Below are 20,241 nucleotides of genomic sequence, written 5' to 3' on the forward strand. Positions count from 1 at the left end.
ACATGTATACATATACATGTATACATATATAAGTATATATGTATATTTGTATATACATGTATATACATGTATATGTATATATACATGTATACATATACATGTATACATGTATAAGTATATATGTATAAAAATATGTATAAAAATTAAAGGGCTTCCCTGGTGGCGCAGTGGTTGACAGTCCGCCTGCTGATGCAGGGGACACGGGTTTGTGCCCCGGTCCGGGAAGATCCCACATGCCGCGGAGCGGCTGGGCCCGTGAGCCATGGCCGCTGAGCCTGCGCATACGGAGCCTGTGCTCCGCAGCGGGAGAGGCCACAACAGTGAGAGGCCCGCGTACCACAAAAAAAAAAAAAAATTAAAAAAACTACTAAGTAAAAAGCAATAAATGGGATGAAATATAACACAGTATCATTAGTATCATTTATGTGAATTAAAAACACATGCAAAAAAGCTGTGACATGCCTAACAGAGAAAATTAGATAAACTTCATTCAGGCATGATGTCTAGTGCTGTTGTGTGGGAATTCAAAGTTAGTGAATCAACAATATACATTAAATAAGGTGTCTTTAAACAGATACACATAAAACAAGGTTATGTACTAACCAACTGTCAAAAATGTCGTGACAAGAGACTAACAGGAGCCTAAGCCTGCATTTCCCCTAAGAGCGATGCTTCGGTGTTCACTAATTCAGTGTTCATGGACTTCACAGAATATAATCACAGTAAGTAATGAGAATCGACTGCACAGACGAAAGCACATACATTAATCACACTTAGAACGGGCAGCTGGTGGAGGTGGAAAATGGAGACAGACAGACAAAAGGGAAAAAATAAATACATTAAAAGGAAGAGACTTGCACACACCCAGCAGTTTTAAGGTGCCATGAACAGAGGAAGATGATGATTCAACTCTGAATCTGAGGTCCAAACAACTAAATAAAAAATTGAAAATACAAGAACATTCTAGTAAGACAGGTAATTCAGTCCCACCACAAAAATGTGTCTGCAGAATTTTAAACATAAACAATAAACATGAAGCCTAAATAAAAAATAACAAGATCAGGGGAGAAAAAGGAATCAGAGGAATATCTTAAAATAAAAAAGATTAAGATACCTGAGGTATACTGTGTTTTCCATACTTCCAAAACTTATTCTGTGATAAAAGAGACTTAAATTTCTCCTCCAGAGAATCAAGCTCATTATCGGGTAGGAGGCAAAGCAATTTTTTCAATGCCAATAAGGAACAAGTTACAACCCGATAGAATTTAGCTTCTCTTTCTTCCTCTGGAATAGTTCTTGATGTAAAAAGAAAATAAATACATATAAGGATTGAGAATAGGACAAACTACATATTCAGCACTTCTATTTTAAACGTTTTATCATTGAATATCTACCAAAGTTGCTTTATCTCTGTATTCATTCTCTCTGTGCCAAACCCCCACAAAATGCCAATATACATAGAATTTTAATCACATATTATCGAATAATAAAAGGTGAAAGTAAATCAAGAGTTGTGGCTTGAAATAATGTGCATGTACACTGCTCTCAGTAGCAGTTAATTGGATGATTAGAGAATAAATAACACTGCACCTAAGAGTACTTTCCCTTACAGATTCTTAATAGTTTGATTAGAACACAAGAGTAAAAAGTAAATGGAACATCTTACTATTCTTACAATAGAACTATTCATAGTTCTTCAACTATTTTCATCCAGACCTTAAAATGGTTCCTGCTATGACTGTCAAAAGGCAAATGTGGAAAAAACCTAAAAACATCTCTTTGTAAAAGAACCAAACACATGTGCTCCCAGATAATTCAAGTTAAATAGCGGGACAACTTGCAGGTAAAAGCACTTAAAACAGCACCTGGAAAATAACACTATATTAAGTATTTTCACCTCTACATTTAGCATCCCTTTTTTAAAAAATGTCACATTGAAATTATCATCTTATTACCTATGAGAGAAACATAGTTTCACTTAACCTGAATTACACAGAAACAATACAACTTACTGTGGGTCACTGAGTGTATCAGGCGTTTCTTTTATAAGATGATCCTGCAGCACCTATGGGGGGAAAAATGCCATAGACTTGAGATTTTATTGAATTGTCAGTGGTGAAGAGACAGAACATAAACTTCATCTTAACTAAAAGTTTTTATCCCCTTTCTCACAAAAGTAGCAAAGTTAAGTAGCAAAACTAAAAGGTTTGAATTTTACCAATTTTTTTTCCCCTATCAATCCCCAAGGTTGGCACCTGCTGGGATAAAGAAGGATAAGGTACTTCTTCCAAACACCTCCAGTTTCCACTGAGAGGAATTTTCCCTTAAATACTCCTGGCCTCTTGCGAGTCTCCATTCCTCTTGCACACAGCAGTGAAGTGAATGGGATGTCCGATTAGTAAGTTTGGGAGTGAATTAGGCTCTGCTTTCCTCGCCCCTCTTTTTTGAGCACCTCCCTGCTCACAGAGTACACACATTGTGCTCTGCTCCATCATGGAGGAAGGTTTAAGGCTCCATTTGAAATGCTGAGTAAGTCTGCTTACTTCTGGGGTACAGTACTAGCAAGTCCACTGTTCCAGTATCAATTTTATCAGCAATAATAATAACCAATATTTACTGAGTTTTTCCATTTACCATGTATTGCTTTGAGCACATTCCATGCATTAATGAAATCCTCAAAACAACTCGATGAAGTACAAGTTAATTCCTACTTTAACAGATGAGGAAATGGAAGCACAGAAACTTGCCCATGGTCAAACACCCCAACTAATGGCAGAGTGGACTAGAACCCAGTGGTATGACCCAGAGCCCATGTTCTCTTACAGACACTAAGACATTTTGATCTCATTTGCCTAACTCCTCTCTAATAAATTTGTTTTGAACTTAGGAAAGTTCAAACCCAATATCTGTATATCTGTGACACAGCCAACTAAAGGTAAAATAATGGAGGAAATAATCCACATATCCAATGATCAGTTACCCATCCATAATAAAACCAAGAACAAAAAAACAACCAAATAAACAAAACTATGAATAGCCAAATTAATTATCTCAAAATCCATTTTCTAAAACTCTTAAGTGTCCAAACTCATGATACTTCACTCATAACATTCATCACTTGATATTTTAAAGAAACCAATGATATTTAATTTATAGTTGGGATAGAGAACTCCCTTTGAGAGTATGATTAAACCTACAAACCCTAGGGAATTCCCTCGCAGTCCAGTGGCTCGGACTCAGCACTTTCAAGGCTGGGGCCCTGGTTCAATCCCTGGTGCGGGAACTAAGATCCTACAAGCCGCGCAGTGTGGCCAAAAACACCCACACAACTACAAACCATCACCCTAGAAAAACAACTCTGGTACAACAGAAAAATAAAGAATGTAAGAACCAAGAACTTAAAGGGGGAACTAGAATGCATGTGTGTGTAGAGAGATGTTGGGTGAAGAGATCAGATAGGTAAGAAGGGACCACATCATGCAGAGCCCTGTAGGCCAAGATAAGAAATCTAGACTTGTAAGTATAATGGGAAGCCACAGAAAGGTCGACTAACTGAAAGGAGGGAAGCAGGGAGAAAACAAGGGAGGAGGAGGGAAGGTGTTTAAGTAGGATTATACATAGGGTGCTATGGAAAAGAAGAGTACTAAATAGAGAAATAAATGTAAGCATTATCTTTTTAAAAAAAATGTTTACTTCTCCTCAATGGACTCACAGCCCATCTATTTTTATTTCTTGGTATAATACTAACAAATTGGTGTCTAGTTTTTTCCAGTCCATATATAAGGAAGAAAAGAAGGAGAGAAAAAATGAGGAAGGACAGTATTGTGTACAAACTAAAAGCCACAAAAGTTATGGCTGATATCGGTCTGGCAAAACTGCTGGCCAAGTGTTGGAGAAACGTATATCTGTTAATGGGAGTATCATAAAAAACCGGGTAAATAAATATTTTAAAAAATAATAAATAAATAAACCTATTCTTAAAAAAAAACTGGGGAAAAATCCCAAATGTGTATTAAAATGAAAGAAGTTAAATAAACTGTTGTATATCTATATATACAAAGGAATACCAGGATGACACAGATCTGTATACATGTATTGATTTGAAAATATGGGGAAAAAAAGTTTAGATTTGATTTATAGATGTATTCTTTTTTTAGATTATATATTACAAAGCACATATCTAAATATTTTTAGATACAGTAAATTAAAACATTAAAATAAACAGGGAAAACTTAAATCATTTAGAAAGATCCAATCCAAAAAGTTAATTATGTTTTAAAAAGCCAAAATGGTCAACTTTGGTAAACACCATTTAAAAAACGCAATCTTCCACTGAAAATATTTCACTTCTCATACCCTCACAATGCTAGGTAAAAGAGCTGCCTTTGTAATACGCTTTATATCCCTTAAATACTTTAAAAATAGATACAGAAAGGTTCCAAGGACTTACACTTGTAATTTCATCCTTACAAAATGCTATGGCTTCAGGCTGCTTGCTTGGAGGGAAAGCTGCTTCAAAGGCATCTTTTGCTGCAGATGCAGCTGGTGTGTAAGTATCACACTGAGCCATTAGCCAATAGCCCATTAAACTTTTTAAGTAAGGAGCCAAGTGTTTCTTAACTTTAAGGATAAGTTTTTCAAAAGCTTGCTGTGTGGCTTCTCGAACCCGGCGGTCATGATCCTATTGAAAATATAATATGGTTTAAAACAGCTCTAACCCATAAAAATAAATACTGACATTTCTGGGTATGCGATGAAGACCCATTAATAAGAATTCACCTATGCACAAAGCTAAACTAAAATCAATAATTATATTAAAAAACTGATTAATTTTTCCTTTTCCCAATGAGATAAAAATGACTGTATTCAAAGAGTCAGGGCTAAACCTGGAATAAATAAGCAATTCATTCTCATTCTTCTGCAGCAAGTATACAAAGAAATTACATTGTCAAAATTTACTATGGCTTAAAAGTATCTAGGTAATTCTATTGTAAGGACCTAACAGACTCCTTTTTACAACCCAACATGATCCAATCTGCATAATAATATTGACATAACATTCCATAACCCTCACCAAAAATGAATCATATAAATTTGACAGTCCCCACAACTTCAACCAAAAACAAAAACAAAAAACAAAACAAAAAAACCACAACAGAAATAAACTAGTCAAGTCTTAATACTTACTAGTGAAATTTTGCAGAAAATTCTTGGCCAATATGGAAGAACTCCTTTTACAATTTCCGTGTCTCTCTCTATACACATGGTTCCAAATTCCTGCATAGCCTAAAATAAATTATTAAAATCATTAAGGATCAACAGCCATAATATTGGCTGTTGATTATATTTATGCTGTTCTAGAAGCTTAGTCTATTTTATGTAACGTGAGAATACACCATCCCTGTTTGTGTCACATGGGACTAATCCGAAGAGTTCTTTATAGGTTACTATGGTAGAAACTTTTCAGTTGTTTTAAAAAATATATAAAACGTACACAAACAAAAAAAACCCCATTTAAAATTATAGAGTCAAAATTACATTACTTAATAGGAAAAAATGTAAAGCCAGAATTCCAAAGTGATTCTAAAAAGTGCAGAACAACAAACTAACTTATAACCCAGAAGATAAGTATAACCTAAAGTCTGTATCAGCAAAAAGTACAATTGTAAAAGTACTTATTAGTGATGATTCTTCATTTAAAAGTACTTATTAGTGATGATTCTTCATTCTTCTTTACATAAAATATGCCAATGACATTTTAACAAAAAGATTTTCTTGATCATTTTAATGAAAACAATAAAACTTGCTTTTAGTTTTGTCGTGACATCTTTCTTTGAAAGTTTTCGCAGCACCATTCGGAAATCAGAATCCACAAGACTGTCTATTTCTTCAGCTCCTTGAATAGCAGGAACATAGCCTAGGTCACTGTGAAATGTTCCAAAACCAATAAATCCAGGCACTGTTCCCTGTTCCTTGGCAAGGAGTTCTGCAGCTCGGCCACTGTTTGAAGGCTGGTAAGAAAGTAGGGAGAAAAAAAGTTAGAGTCAAGGAAGAGTTCAAAATTTAACTTTGAGTTCTTTGGAGTAATTACTTGACAATTCCCACAATGAAGCAAACTTCTATTTGAGGGCTTTTTCCCCCTAGCCTATGCATCTATTGCAATGTCTGCCAAAGATAAATATTTTTGTCACCAAGAATTTAACAATAATGATCCTAGGAGCTATTTCCTAGTTTCCTAAACATCAGAACCATGTTTTTAAAGTTGTGATTACAAGCCATTAGAGGCTCATGGGCCATGACAACATTTTAAAGAAATAGAACAAAATTTTAAAAATCAGAATGCATCACATATGGTAAGAATAAGTACTGTTTTATGAAATTTTTTATTTCCAACTTTTGTATAAATAGTATGTATACACATATATGTATACTGTGTAGTGATGCAAAATTAACTCATAAATGGATATCTCTTTATTCATCCACTCATTCAACAAATATTTATTAAGCAACTACCCTAGGACAACTCTAATGATAGCAACTTCTAGACCAGGAGTTCCTTGTGGGCAGACACACTCATTTCCACATACCCAAAGCCTAACCAAGTCTCTTTGGGCTAAAATGGTTACAAATTACATTAGTATGTACATAAAAATCAATACAATGATCAGGATATAAGATACACTCCTTTGTTTTGAAACAGTCAGTGGCTTGTTTGATTGATACACAATATAGTAGCTTCCAGTACTAAACATTAAAGGATTCTTTGTGACAAAGAAAGAAAGTACTTGAACTGTTGAAAGAAATTAATGTATTCATTGTCATCTAATAGGAAAATGTCTCAGTTCAATGTCCAGGATGACATCACAACCCATCTAAACTCACCTATTTCTTATTCCTCCGTAAGAATGTCTGAAAATCCAAATGTGTGATTCAGTTTGTTCATACCTAGCAAAACTGTGTTTGGGAAAATCATTTATCAAGGAATAATAATCTGTACTACTTTCTAAACTGAAATGAGTGACCAGAAATGAAAATGATGGACTAGATATTTTTTCAAAACAGTGGCACTTGGCCTAATTTCAAAAAAGGTTCTCTATTTTAAAACTTTATTAAAATGAACTAACATTATTCAGTTTACCTTTCTCAATATTGATACATGAATAAAGAGCTACAAAGGAAGTTAGTGAATTATAATTCTGAAAACTATGATGACATTAAGACATTGGAGTTTTACCTATAATCTCATGTGTAAACAGTTTTATTATGAAACAGAATAATGCAATAGTATAAAAAGCTAAAAGCTAAAGGAGTCAAGGCTGAATTCTGAACTGACCTGAAGACCAGAACTGACAGTGATAACTAAGTACAGAAAAGATATCAGATGTCCAGTTTCACAGAAACAAATTATTTTCAACTAATTGTATCTTTTTTTCAATGTCTACTTTGAACTTAAAATGTAGTTACTGTTTCTTGTTACCTTCTCCACTGTACGTTAGATGCTCATACCCACAGTTCAAAAATTAAGAACCTCGATACTATTTCTGGCAGTTAATTGTCTCTTTTTTTTTTTTTTTTTTTTTTTTTTGCGGTACGCGGGCCTCTCACTGTTGTGGCCTCTCCCGCTGCGGGAGCACAGGCTCCGGACGCGCAGGCTCAGCGGCCATGGCTCACGAGCCCAGCCGCTCCGCGGCATGTGGGATCTTCCCGGACCGGGCACGAACCCGCGTCCCGTGCATCGGCAGGCGGACTCTCAACCACTGCGCCACAAGGGAAGCCCTTAGTTAATTTTCTTATACTACACCTACTTCATTCTTTTGTGCCTGGCTTCTAGAGGTATAACATTTGAGGTGGCAATCCTGAGTCTACAGTTTAAAGACCAAATTCAGGAAGCTTTCGGGATCTTTCACCATCTGGCCACGACCTCTCCAGTCATCTTTCTAACACTTTTTTCTTCCCTTGTCCCACTTCCTCCTCCCTGCTCCCTTTTGTTCCCACCATTTATGTTCTAGTTCCAAACTCAATACAAAGTTCCCCAAATATGTCATGCCTTTTCACAATCTGGTCTTTTTATTCATTTTTTTCAAACAGCAAACACATTTTTTTTAAAAAAATTTTATTGGAGTATAGTTGATTTACAATGTTGTGTTGGTGTACAGCGAAGTGAATCAATTATACATATACATATATCCACTTTTTTTTTTTTTTAAGATTCTTTTCCCATACAGGCCATTACAGAGTATGTGAGTAGAGTTCCTTGTGCTACACAGCATGTTCTTATTAGTTATCCACAATTTGGTCTTTGTGTAATCTTTTCTCTCCCTGACAAACTCCCACTTATCCCTGAAAACACATTCATGTTTTCAACATTTGCCTCTCCGGTCAATCACCATTCTTTTCTGTTCTCCCACTTTGCTTCTGATACCTGTATCATAATTCTTTAATATATTATAATTATTTGCTTACTTATCTATCATCAAACTAATAGTTCAAGAACAGAAAATTTCTCTGTCATCTTTGAAAACACGGCATTCAGTATTCAAACTCTTCTGTTGAATGAATGACTGCCACTCTGAAGTTCAAATCCCAACTCCACAACTTCCTGACTACATGAATTTAGGCAAGTTAATTCTCAAAGCCTCAGAATCATCATCTTTAAAATGAGACAACAGTCACTAAATCATTACTTAGGTGTAGTCAAGATTAAACATAAGTTTTCAAACCACCATAATAATAATTGATTCCAGCAAGAATTATCAAAGGATGCTAAAAACCATTAAGTGAAAGTTTATGAGAGAACAGGTTATTCTGAAATTACTACTCCACATATTATTTGTTAATAGCCAATAAAAAGAGACACTTATACAATGGACATCACCTTAATCAAGTGATTACACATATACCACCAATAATGGGATTATGTGTCTCATTAATAAACAGACATTATGTGTCCCCGTGGTGTGAGAGGCACTGAGAAATTACACATCATCTATGAAGCATTTCTGTCAAATACTGTTTAACCTGAATGTAATTATAAGGAACAATTAGACAAATCTAAGTTAAGGAAATCAATTGCCTAGACTCTTCCAAATTGTCCATGTCATAAAAGAATCTTCCTCCAAAAAAAGGCACTAGGAAAACTGCCTAGATCTAAATGATAGCTAAATGGAATGAGTGATCCTTTCATGGATCTTGGATGTTTTTTAAAATGCTATATCTAGGGACTTCCCTGGTGGTTCAGAGGTTAAGAATCCACCTGCCAATGCAGGGCAGGCACATGGGTTCGGTCCCTGGTCCGGGAAGATCCCACATACCGCAGAGCAACTAAGCCCGTGCACCACAACTACTGAGCCCGTGCTCTAGAACCCACAAGCCACAACTACTGAGCCCACGTGCCTCAACCCCTGAAGCCCGCGTGCCTAGAGCCCGTGCTCTGCAACAGAAGCCACTGCAATGAGAAGCCCGTGCACCGCAACGAAGTGTAGCCCCCGCTCACTGCAACTAGAGAAAGCCCACGTGTACCAAGAGCCAAAAATAAATTTAAAAAAATTTTTAAATGCTATATCTAAATAAAACTTATAGAGAACAATATTGAGATGACTACAGAAATCTGAATACAATAATGTATACTATTAGATAATAGTATTATACTGAAGTTGAATTTTCTGCATGTTATAATTGCTCACGGTTATGTAGAAGAATGGCGCTGTTTTTAGAATATACATGCTGAAGTATTTAGAAGTTAAGGGTCATGATTTCTGCAACTACTTCTCATACAGTTCAGCAAAATACATATATTTAGAAAGAAAAAGCAAAACTGACCAAAGATTAACAATTGGTAATTCTAGGTAAAGAATTATGAGTTGTTGCTAATATTTGGAATATTTCAAAAGTAAACATTGAGAACATTTTTTAAAGTTAAATGAGGATGCAGGTAAAGCATTTAGGAGAGTACTAAGGTAAGTTATTATCACTGTTACTATTATTAACCTCCAAAACAGATTAAGTGACAGATCTAAGAAAATGTGGTACTGGAATCACAAGAATTGTTTCACAAACAGGAAAAAAGCATCCTCATAAAATTAGACTGTGCCATAATAAACCTAGTACTATAAAAAATATCATTACGGCATCCCCAATCTTGTAGGTTTAGTCCACTCTGGGGTTTAAACAAGTATTTAGTGAACTTCTACTATATGCTAATCCTTGTTCCAGGCTCCGAGGATAACAGCAGCAGATAAAAACGCCTGCCTTCATGATACTTATATCCTATACTAATATCCTAGTGAAGCAAGACAGTAAATGAAGCGGGACAGTCAACTAATATGTTAGAAGTCATAAATGCAACGGAAGAAAATAAAGCAGGAAAGGAGAAAAGGGAGCGGGGTGGAGGGCTACAACTTAAAATAGGGTGATCACCGGAGACCTCACTGAGATATCTCGGGCAAAATTTGGAGGCACCTAACAAAAGAGCGTCGGGGAGCCTGCCAGGCAAGGTCAAGTTTCGGTGAAGAGATAAGCGTGGCCAGATGGAGTGAGCGAGGCGGAGGGAGTTGAAGATGGGGTCGGAGGTGGAAAGGGGCCGCAGCAGACCATGCACCGTGTATGTATCGTCGTAACGGCTTTAGCCTTTACCCCGAGGGATGTGGGCAGCCACAGCAGGTTTATGAGCGAAGGAGCGACACGATCCGAGATACCCTGCACACCAGGCTCACCTTAACTGCTTCCCACCCAATTCCCTTGTTCACCCCTGCCACCCTGGGCAGATAACCTTCCTCTTGAAGCCGATACGGAACCAATTCTTAATGAAAATGTTGGGCGGGGGGGATGTGCTCGGGTGGGGACAGCTCTGGCACGGAACATCTTTTCTCTTACGACTCCCCAATCTGCTCAGAGATAATCCACCCCGCCCGCGGGGACGCACACACAACAGAGAGGTCACACTCGACACGCAAACACACGCCTCCCCACTGCCGCGCTGCACACATCCTCCGGCCCTGCGCCGGGCGGAGCCAGCCACTGCGAGGCGAGGACTCCTAGGTTGGCTGGGCCACCCCGCACTCACCCTCAGGTTCCCCTTGGTCCTCTGCTTGTTCTTCCCGCCCATGGTCGCGGTCTCAGCGGCACTCTCGAACCTCAGCCCCCCAGTTGACACGGCCGGGCCACAACTTCCGGCCCCTTGCACCGGAAAAGGGCCCATAGGAACGCCTTCCCCTGGCCCTCCCCTTCCGTCACCCACCCGCCCACATGCCGCCCCACTTCCGCTCCCGCCTTCTGCCGCGTCCCTGGCCATCCGTGGCGGGATATGTCGCACTTGGAGCCACGCCCATCTGAGTTGACGTGACCCCTGCCCAATAGGAAGCCAAGCATAGCGCTAAATCCTGCTTCTTCCCTTTCCTGCAGCAAAGATTTGTTCCCTGCTTAGCGGGTAGGAAATCGGCATGGGCCATAAGGGAGGTGTTTTCATACAAGGGTAGCAATAGAATGACACAGTAGTGGCTGAAGGAAGATGGGACAATGTTAGACTTTTTAAAATGCAATTATCGGGACTTCCCTGGTGGTCCAGTGGTAAAGAATCCGCCTTCCAGTGCACAGGGCGAGGGTTCCATCCGTGATCGGGGAACTAAGATTCCCACATGCCAGAGGGCAGCCAAGCCCTCGTGCCACACTACTGAGCTCGCTGAGCTCGAGAGAGGCAGCGTGCCACAAAGCACAGAGCCCACGCGCCCTGGAGCTGGCGAGCCACAACTAGAGAGAAAACCCGCAGGCCACAACTGGAGATGACCCCGCGTGCCGCAACGAAAAGATCCCGCACGTCTCAAGGAAGATCCCGCGTGCCGCAACTAAAACCTAACGCAGCCCCCGCCCCCCAAAAAAGCAATTATCGGTATCACCTGGGTGTTTCTTAGAAATGCAGACTGTCAGGCCCACTTTGGGACTATTAAATCAGATTTTGCATTTTTAACAATGTTCCCAGGTTTTGTTAAAATTTGCAAAGTAGTGCTATAGGCAATATTCTCTAAATCCGCCCCCCCCGCGTTTTTTCCCCCCATATCAAAAGTGTTAGTGCAGCTTTTCGAAAAGAGGGTAGTGTGGTAGTCTCTCTTAAAATTTGAAGTTTACAGGTTTTGTAGTTAGTGATTTTGCTCCTCAGAATCACAGCACAGAAACATAAGCACATGTTGCTGGTTATTATCTCATGCGCACACACTCACCCTATTATAATCGACTCCATGACACGGAGGCTCTGCAGACTATTTCTCCTTTAGTCAGCCGTCTTCCTGTTAGGTTCCTTCAACGTGGGGGGGGGGGGGGCGGGGCGGGGGACAATGGACTAGAAGGAGACGGAAAGAGAAGAGGAAGAAGCGACTTTCTCCATACTGCTAGCATCATCTCAGCAGCAGCTCTTTGCCCTGGTAGCAGCAATTGGTATAGGCAGCAGTTGTTTTCCGTCTCCATCTTTTTTTTCGACCACCAGAGTCAACCTAATTGCACACCTCAGGGGTACCAGCAGCAGCCAGGCAGGACCTTTCCCCTCCGAAGTATGAGTCCTAGCTCCATGGGCCCTCTCCTTTGAGCTCTTAAGACGGCCAGTGGTGCCCCCTTCTCAGAAGTCAGAGGCCCAGCATCACGGAGTACCTTCTTTGAGCTCCGGGGAGCAGCTACAGCCAGGCACCACCCTCTCTTCAGAGGCTTGAACTGAGCCCCAGCTTTTCCAGGCCCTCCTCCAAACTTCTAAATTCGAATTACCCCAACCTCTTCTTTCCTTCTTTCCTTTACTAGCCCTAGTGATAGTAACTGCTGTGCAGTAATCAGCTCTGTTACCTCAGGATTCTCCTTTTGCTTTTATACTCGTTTTTAACCAATCTCCCATGTTAAATTTTTTTCTCTTTAAATAAGTAGTGAAGTTTCTGTTTTCCTGACTGGACCCTGATTAAAAAAAACATACAGAGACATGCTGCAGGATGTTCCCTAAAACACTATAATAGCAAGATAATTGAAAACAACCTAGTGTCTATCCATTGGGGGAATGGCTAAGTAAATTATATCTATTCTATGGACTATTAGGCAGCAGTTAAGAGGTTTATCTGTACGTACATGGGAAGAATTCTAAGACATTCTTAAATTGAAAGCAAATAGAGTAATATGTACAGCATAATACCATTTGTGTCTAAAAAATTTATAAAACAGTATTATATGGATACATATATATTATGTAAATACACAGAAAAAAAGGCTGCAAGGATCATACCAATCTGATAATTGAAGTTAATCCTTAGGGGAAAGAGGTGGCAAGAAAAGAGATTAGGGTTAAGAATTATAGTCAAAGGAAATTAAGCCTTCCCTGTAAGATTTTATTTTATACAAGGAGAATATATTCATGTATTTATTATGTAATTTTTTTTTTTTTTTTTTTTTTTTTTGCGGTACGCGGGCCTCTCACTGTTGTGGCCTCTCCCGTTGCGGAGCACAGGCTCCGGACGCGCAGACTCAGCGGCCATGGCTCACGGGCCCCGCTGCTCCACGGCATGTGGGATCTTCCTAGACCGGGGCACGAACCCGTGTCCCCTGCATCGGCAGGCGGAGTCTCAACCACTGCGCCACCAGGGAAGCCCCTTAGAACACCATTTTATAATTGGTTTGGGCATTCGAAAATAGTCTCCGTTACGTAACAGTTCCCAGTGGTTGTCTCTTTTGAAGATGAGACCCTCGTAAACCAGAGTACTCTAAACAGTGCCTACCAAAGTGGTAATGTTATGTCAATTCTAATCAAAATATCCATAACTCTAATGTAAACCAAAGTCTTAATGAACTTTGGACACATGATTTAAAAGTTTATCTGGAAGAATAAAAGGAGAATCAAAAGGATATTTTTGGTAAACAATGAAGAGAGAAGTCTGTCCTATCTGATTGTAACATCAATTTTGATGTTATAAAATAATAAACAAGTTCTAAAATAAAAGACCTAATTAAAGATAATTATAAAATCCAAAATACATAAAAATTAAACAATATATATGTGCAGTACGTAGAGGAAAAAAGCTACAAAAATTTAAAGAGTTATAACTAGAGAGAGGATGGGAAATTACAATAGCTGAGATGTCAAATCTTGAAAGTTAAGTTTGTAACTTATGTACTCCCAAAAGAATTCTCAGTAAGATTTTGTTTTCAGATATCACAAAACTATCTCAAAAGTTCACATGAAAGAATAACATGAAAGAATAGCTAAAGATATTTTGAAAAGCAGGCATAGCAATGATTTGTCCTTCTAAACTTCAAAACTCAAGATATTGCTGTAACAATCCTAACAGTGTTGTTAGGAATAAGCTGAAATAGAATGGCAAATCCAGAACCCACATTCAGGCTCTGATAAAAGTGGCATCTCAAATGTCTGAAGAATATGGATTATCCAGCAAATATCATTGGAACAACTGCTTACCTTCTGAGAAAATAACTTTAGTACCTACTTCATGCAGCACTCTAAAATGAATTGCTGATGACTGAATGTTAAAAATGAAGCCATAAGATGTGGTACAGGGATACACACACACGTCATTAAAGTACAAAGAAATATATGGGGGGACTTCCCTGGTGGCGTAGTCGTTAAGAATCCGCCTGCCAATGCAGAGGACACGGGTTCAAGCCCTGGTCCAGGAAGATCCCATATGCCGCGGAGCAGCTAAGCCCCTGCGCCACAACTAGAGACTGCGATCTAGAGCCCGTGAGCCACAACTACTGAGCCTGTGTGTCACAACTACTGAAGCCCACGTGCCTAGAGCCTGTGCTCTGCAACAAAAGAAGCCACCACAATGGGAAGCCCATGCACTGCAATGAAGACCCAACGCAGCCAAAAATTAAATTAATTAATTAATTAAAAAAAAAAGAAATATATGGGAATGATAAATACTTTAGGGTGGGGTTAATACTGCTAAGGAACAGAACTGTAATCAGCAGAAGTACACAAGAGGATTTCAACCACACTTGTGTAGTAGAGTGGTAAAGTTTTACTTGTCGGTAAAGTTTTCTTAAACTAGTTGGTAAGATTATGACTATTCATTTTTTACTTCTTTTTACCTTTTTGTATAAGGTAAATATTCATAGTAAGATAAATAGTATGAATGTTACATATCTACTTCACAATAAGATTTTTTAAAACAAAAAATGTTATAAGGTTATATAGACATATTTTAAAATTATCCTGGAGTAGGGAAAGCATTCCCAGTCAATGCTCCAAAGACAGAAAACCATAAAGAAAATGATTGATACATTTCAGTAACATTAATTTGAAAGTTTTTTTTTTCTATGTCAGAAAAAACAAATAGACAAACATGGGAAACATCTGCAACATTAACTAGGTGTTAATATGCTTACTGTTAAAAAAAGTTCTTACAAATAAATATTTTAAGGCTTCTCATTTAGGTATAAATAAGGCATAAACAGGCAATTCACCACGGAGGAAATATAATTGACCAGTACACGTGTAAAAAGTATTAGCCCATTCTAAAAGTCAACTGAAATAACATAAACCAATGTAGATTTTTCAATCTATTAAACTGGCAAAATAATAATCAGTGTTGGTAAAAATCTAGGGCAAAGTAAATTTTAGAGGTCTTGCAATGTTCATTTCTCAACCTTTCACAAGTGCAATCGGCAAGACAAATCCAGAGTTTACGAGTGAATTTCCACTTCTAGAAATCTAACTTGAAGGGATAATAATGGACGCTCAGAGCAGCTTTGTTTTTGAAACTAAACTAAACCAAACCAAACCAAACCAAAAATGTTACGATCTCACGACCAAAACAGTGAACTGCTGAAATCAATTACGGTACACTCAGACAACCGAATACAAGACAGTCTTGAAAATATTTAATATAATGGAAATGTTTACAACCTATTGTTTAATTAAAGGTAGATACAAAGCAGCATGTACAGTATGACTTGTTTAAAAAAGGAAGACGACATACACATATATGCAAAAGTAATATACTAAAAAATAAAACATAAAACGAAAATTTGTCTTCTTAGGCAGGAGATTATGGGTGAGTTTTACATCCAGTTATTTGTACATTTTCTACAATGGTCATCTTTTCTAGTAAAAATATATTGCTTACACTTATTTACATATATTTTGGGGGGTGGGGAAAAGCAAGAGAACAAGTTTACAAAATCCAAAATGCCAAACACCCTGGGGGGGGGGGAATTAAGCCTCCATACGGTATGAGCAAAATGCCTATATTCAATCATCCAAAGCAAATTATTATTTAGGAACTATTTGAAAATAGATAATTTGAAAATATTTTAAGAACAAAAGTGATGGTGTATCAAAAATTACTTTTTCCAAGAATGTATGTATATGTATAACTGAATCACTTTGCTGTAAAGTAGAAGTTAACACAACATTGTAAATCAACTATACTTCAAAAAATAAATTTTTAAAAAAGAACTCAGGTAAAATAAGAACTTTAGGCCAATGAACTTAAGAATTTTCTTTATGAAAAAAATCACTTTTTCCTATCATTTGCATTTTGGGTTAAACTTAGTGTTATTTAAAGAATCATAAATTAGAACCTCAAACTATCTCAGGAAGACAATAGTGTTGAGAACACATGTCATTTAAACTTCTCTGAAACTACTTAAATTTCTTTCAAAAAAATATATCAGTTTAAAACCAAATATATATATTTTTTAATATTAAAAAAATTAATCCTTCATTTCAGTAATTCCCTGGTTAAAATCGGGGGACACCCTGAACCTCGAAGGTGCCACTCAGGTCCCAGAGAGCATCATTCCTCCAATCATCCCAGCTGTTAGCAACATCCGGGAAATCCCAAGAGAGTAAAAGATAAGTATTAAAAAACAACAACAACAACAACAACCCAACAAAAACCGTATCTCAGTGCCAGGGCTGCAACTGGCACGGTTGCAGGAACCCCGTCCGAAAGACAAGCGCAGGACTCAAGCCAGGGTCAGAATCCTTTCACCAGACCCGAATCCAGCTGTCCCAGCTGCGGTTACGCTACCTGCGCTCACCACGTCTCCCACCCTCACGTGCTAGTGCTTCTGGGGCGCGCCGACGAAGGCGGGGCGCATGCGTGAAGAGTCCTAGGGCCCCTCCCAGCTGCGTTCTGTAGCTGCATGTGCGGCGGTCCTCCACGGGGGAGGTGCGGGGTTGTAGGAGAAGGCCGTGGTGTCCGTTAAGGCCCAGCGCTCTTGGGAGCCGCTCGGGACCCCGGTTTCCGTAGGTAGCCAGGCACCTGCCTTTCATTATGAGCCGGAATCTTCCCTCGCCAGGCCCTGTTCCTCGAAGTGGTCCGCAAAGGTCATTAAGGCCTCCATCCTTCCTCGACGCGGTGGGATCAGATTGCCAGATTGTGCTTAAGTGGAAGCACATGCTCCTTGTACCCCCTTTTGCAGAATTTTTGTGGGCCCAGTTTGTACTATGTAGTTGTAATAATTGTTTTGGGGGGCAGCGGACTGGCAAGCTATGTATGTGCACCTGCCCTTATATGCCTTTAACTCTTGGCTGCCTTGTAGCTTTAATGGAATTTCACGAATGATACGTTATGTTGGGTTTACCTGATACACAGCTAAAACCAAAACCAAAAACAAAACGGTGTCACAGTTATTTTTATACAAGTGCCGAAAGTAATCATCCGTTGTGCACCACAGCAGATGTGGTATTTTTGTTGTTTTAATGCAGTTTATCAAATTAATGTGCAGATGGTAGGACTGGCTTTGACTTTGTTACTCCAAACTGAACACTTGGGCTTGTGGGATTAATTTTAGAATGTTTAAATTTTGTTTTGTTTTACTCGACTCAATAATACTATTGTTTGTACAGGAATTACTTTTACAAATAAAAAATGGACATGTAGCCAATGTTTCCTGCCTCCACTCTTGCTTTCTATAGATCTTTTAATTTTTAAACATGATTTGATTTGGGACTAAGTTTCTTTTAAAGGTTTGTCATTATTTCTTTATAGATGATTCCAGTTCAAGATATTTTTCAGATTAATACATGACAAACTGTCACTGTGGAATAAAGATACGTACTGAACAATTTTACATTTAAGGATGTCTATATATGAAGTACATAATCATTGGTAAAAGTCTAAGAAAGCTATGTTGCCTCTAACATTTAACTATAGTTTCTTACAGCTTTTATTGTGTCTCTTACATTATATAATGTAGGCAGGACCATCTAATTTGTTGTTTTCTAATACTTCCATCCACTCTCCAAAAAAATTTATTAATCATGAGGTTGGAAAATCTGTACTTTTCTTGGTCACTGTGTTGATAGTCCAATGTCTAAATTTGACAGGTCTGTCTGGGAAGAAAACTTATAATGCTACATTATTGTAGTCTATGTTTTTATATTATACTTGAGATCTATATATTTACACATAACAATGTGTTTTTAATTAAAATAATGTATAAAGACTAAAAAAATTATAGCAATTTAGTCCTACTGAAAGTAACATGTGCATCATTTGGCCCCTTTGGTGGCCTCTAGGGATGTCAGTCTCACGTGCTGTGGGGTATTTCACCCAAATCTGGAAGTGGCTGGAGGGAGTCAGAAACTAAACGTCCAGCTGGTCCAGCTGGCTGTGTGGTGGCAGCAGAGGAAGGACTAGTATTTCCAGGCCAACTGACAGGGCACTGGGGAGGCGGGCAGCATGGAGGGAATCTGAGGAGGCACCGTGAGATATGCAGCCAATATAGGCACTGTGCTAAGAATACGGATTCTTATTTGTGTTTATATTTAAGATCTATCCACATTGCCTTGTTAGTTCCACTTTATTACTTTTGATTTTTACTTGGATAGTATGTAGCATAATGTATTTACTAATTCACTTAGTGATGGGCACGGTACATTGCCTCCAACTTTTTACTAAGATAAACAATGCATTATGTCCCCCACGCCCACTCCTCTATCCAAGTCTGACTTTTCAAGGAATACCCAACACACAGTACCAAGCTGAGTGCTAGCAATTAGTAAATATTTAATAAACACTTTGGAAACTGATTTATGGAGGGCCTCAAAATCCAGATAGTGGGGCTTCCCTGGTGGCGCAGTGGTTGAGAGTCCGCCTGCCGATGCAGGGGACACGGGTTCGTGCCCCGGTCCGGGAAGATCCCACATGCCGCGGAGCGGCTGGGCCTGTGAGCCATGGCTGCTGAGCCTGCGCGTCCGGAGCCTGTGCTCTGCAACGGGAGAGGCCACAGCAGTGAGAGGCCCGTGTACCGCCAAAAAAAAAAAAAAAAAAAAAAATCCAGATAGTGTGTTTATTTGACTCTAAGTCAATTTGCTGAAAATAAATTTACAGAAAGCCACTTCCAGAGAGAAAAATTTGTCAAAATCCAATTTTCCAAAAACAAATGCTTTAAATTACCAGTTTGATGAATAGTTGAGGCCTATTAAAAAGTCTGAGCTCTGCTCGTGCTTCAAAGCCTTCTGTGAGGTGAGCCAAGGAGCAGAGGCAGAGCATGAGTATACAAAAATAGAGATGAACTGAAAACTCCGTTTAAGAAAAATTTCACTAATCTTTGTATCAAGTGCCTGGGGCAGATGCAAAACTAATGCTTTGAAAAAAATCTATTTGGCAAACTCGCTTTTAACTGCTAGTAACAGACACAGAAATATAAATAAACTGGTTTTATTTCATAATAAGCTGTCTAGAGATAGGCAGTGGCTAGTGTCCGATCAGTAGTTTAACAGCTTGAGGACTGGCATCTCTGTGGCTCTTTTGGCCCTTCCTTCCCTCGTGGTTGAAAGGACTACTGCAGCTCCAGCCATCACTCTGGTATTTCGGACAGAAGGAGAGGGAAGAGGTGCCCTAGCTGCATCTATCATTTTAATCAGGGAAGCAAAAGTTTTCCCAAAGATTCCCTGGCCCCCCCACCAGCTGCAAGAGAGCCTGGAGAGAGTGAGCATTAAGCTTTCCCAGGTTCTTAGTGGAGGCAGATAAAGGGGAAGGGGATTGGGAATAAGTGGCAAGTTAACACCAACTCTATCGTCCTCAAATATAATTAACTTCTCTTTCAAAATAGGTAGTTTATATGTCAAGACATGTCTATAAACAATTTTAAGATTATAATTTAAAACTCAGTTCTGGGCTTCCCTGGTGGTGCAGTGGTTGAGAGTCCGCCTGCCAATGCAGGGAACACGGGTTCGTGCCCTGGTCCAGGAAGATCCCACATGCCGTGGAGCGGCTGGGCCCGTGAGCCATGGCCGCTGAGCCT

General features: G+C 38.9%; 1 protein-coding gene across 5 annotated transcripts in view; it reads right to left on the bottom strand.

Annotated features, from left to right (window-relative positions):
• The window catches only part of LTN1 (listerin E3 ubiquitin protein ligase 1), a 71,577-nt gene extending 59,292 nt beyond the window's left edge, over positions 1-12,285 (bottom strand). For 4 of the 5 annotated variants that reach the window (XR_004480461.2, XR_007477345.1, XM_033418145.2 and 1 more), the window contains exons 1-6: positions 11,063-11,208; positions 5,808-6,011; positions 5,188-5,286; positions 4,451-4,681; positions 2,013-2,065; positions 1,115-1,295 (exon numbers count right to left, since the gene is read on the bottom strand). Coding sequence is in view for 3 of the 5 variants with exons in the window: in XM_033418145.2 (XP_033274036.2) it covers positions 1,115-1,295; positions 2,013-2,065; positions 4,451-4,681; positions 5,188-5,286; positions 5,808-6,011; positions 11,063-11,197 (903 nt within the window). In the remaining 2 variants the exon portion in view is untranslated. Of the gene's footprint in view, positions 1-1,114; positions 1,296-2,012; positions 2,066-4,450; positions 4,682-5,187; positions 5,287-5,807; positions 6,012-11,062; positions 11,209-12,212 lie in introns of those variants that run through there. The other variant, XM_033418146.2, reaches the window with a different exon arrangement.
• Positions 12,286-20,241: the final 7,956 nt, after the last annotated feature.

The sequence above is a fragment of the Orcinus orca genome, chromosome 5 (genome assembly GCF_937001465.1).
Source record: "Orcinus orca chromosome 5, mOrcOrc1.1, whole genome shotgun sequence".
Lineage (NCBI taxonomy): Eukaryota > Metazoa > Chordata > Mammalia > Artiodactyla > Delphinidae > Orcinus > Orcinus orca.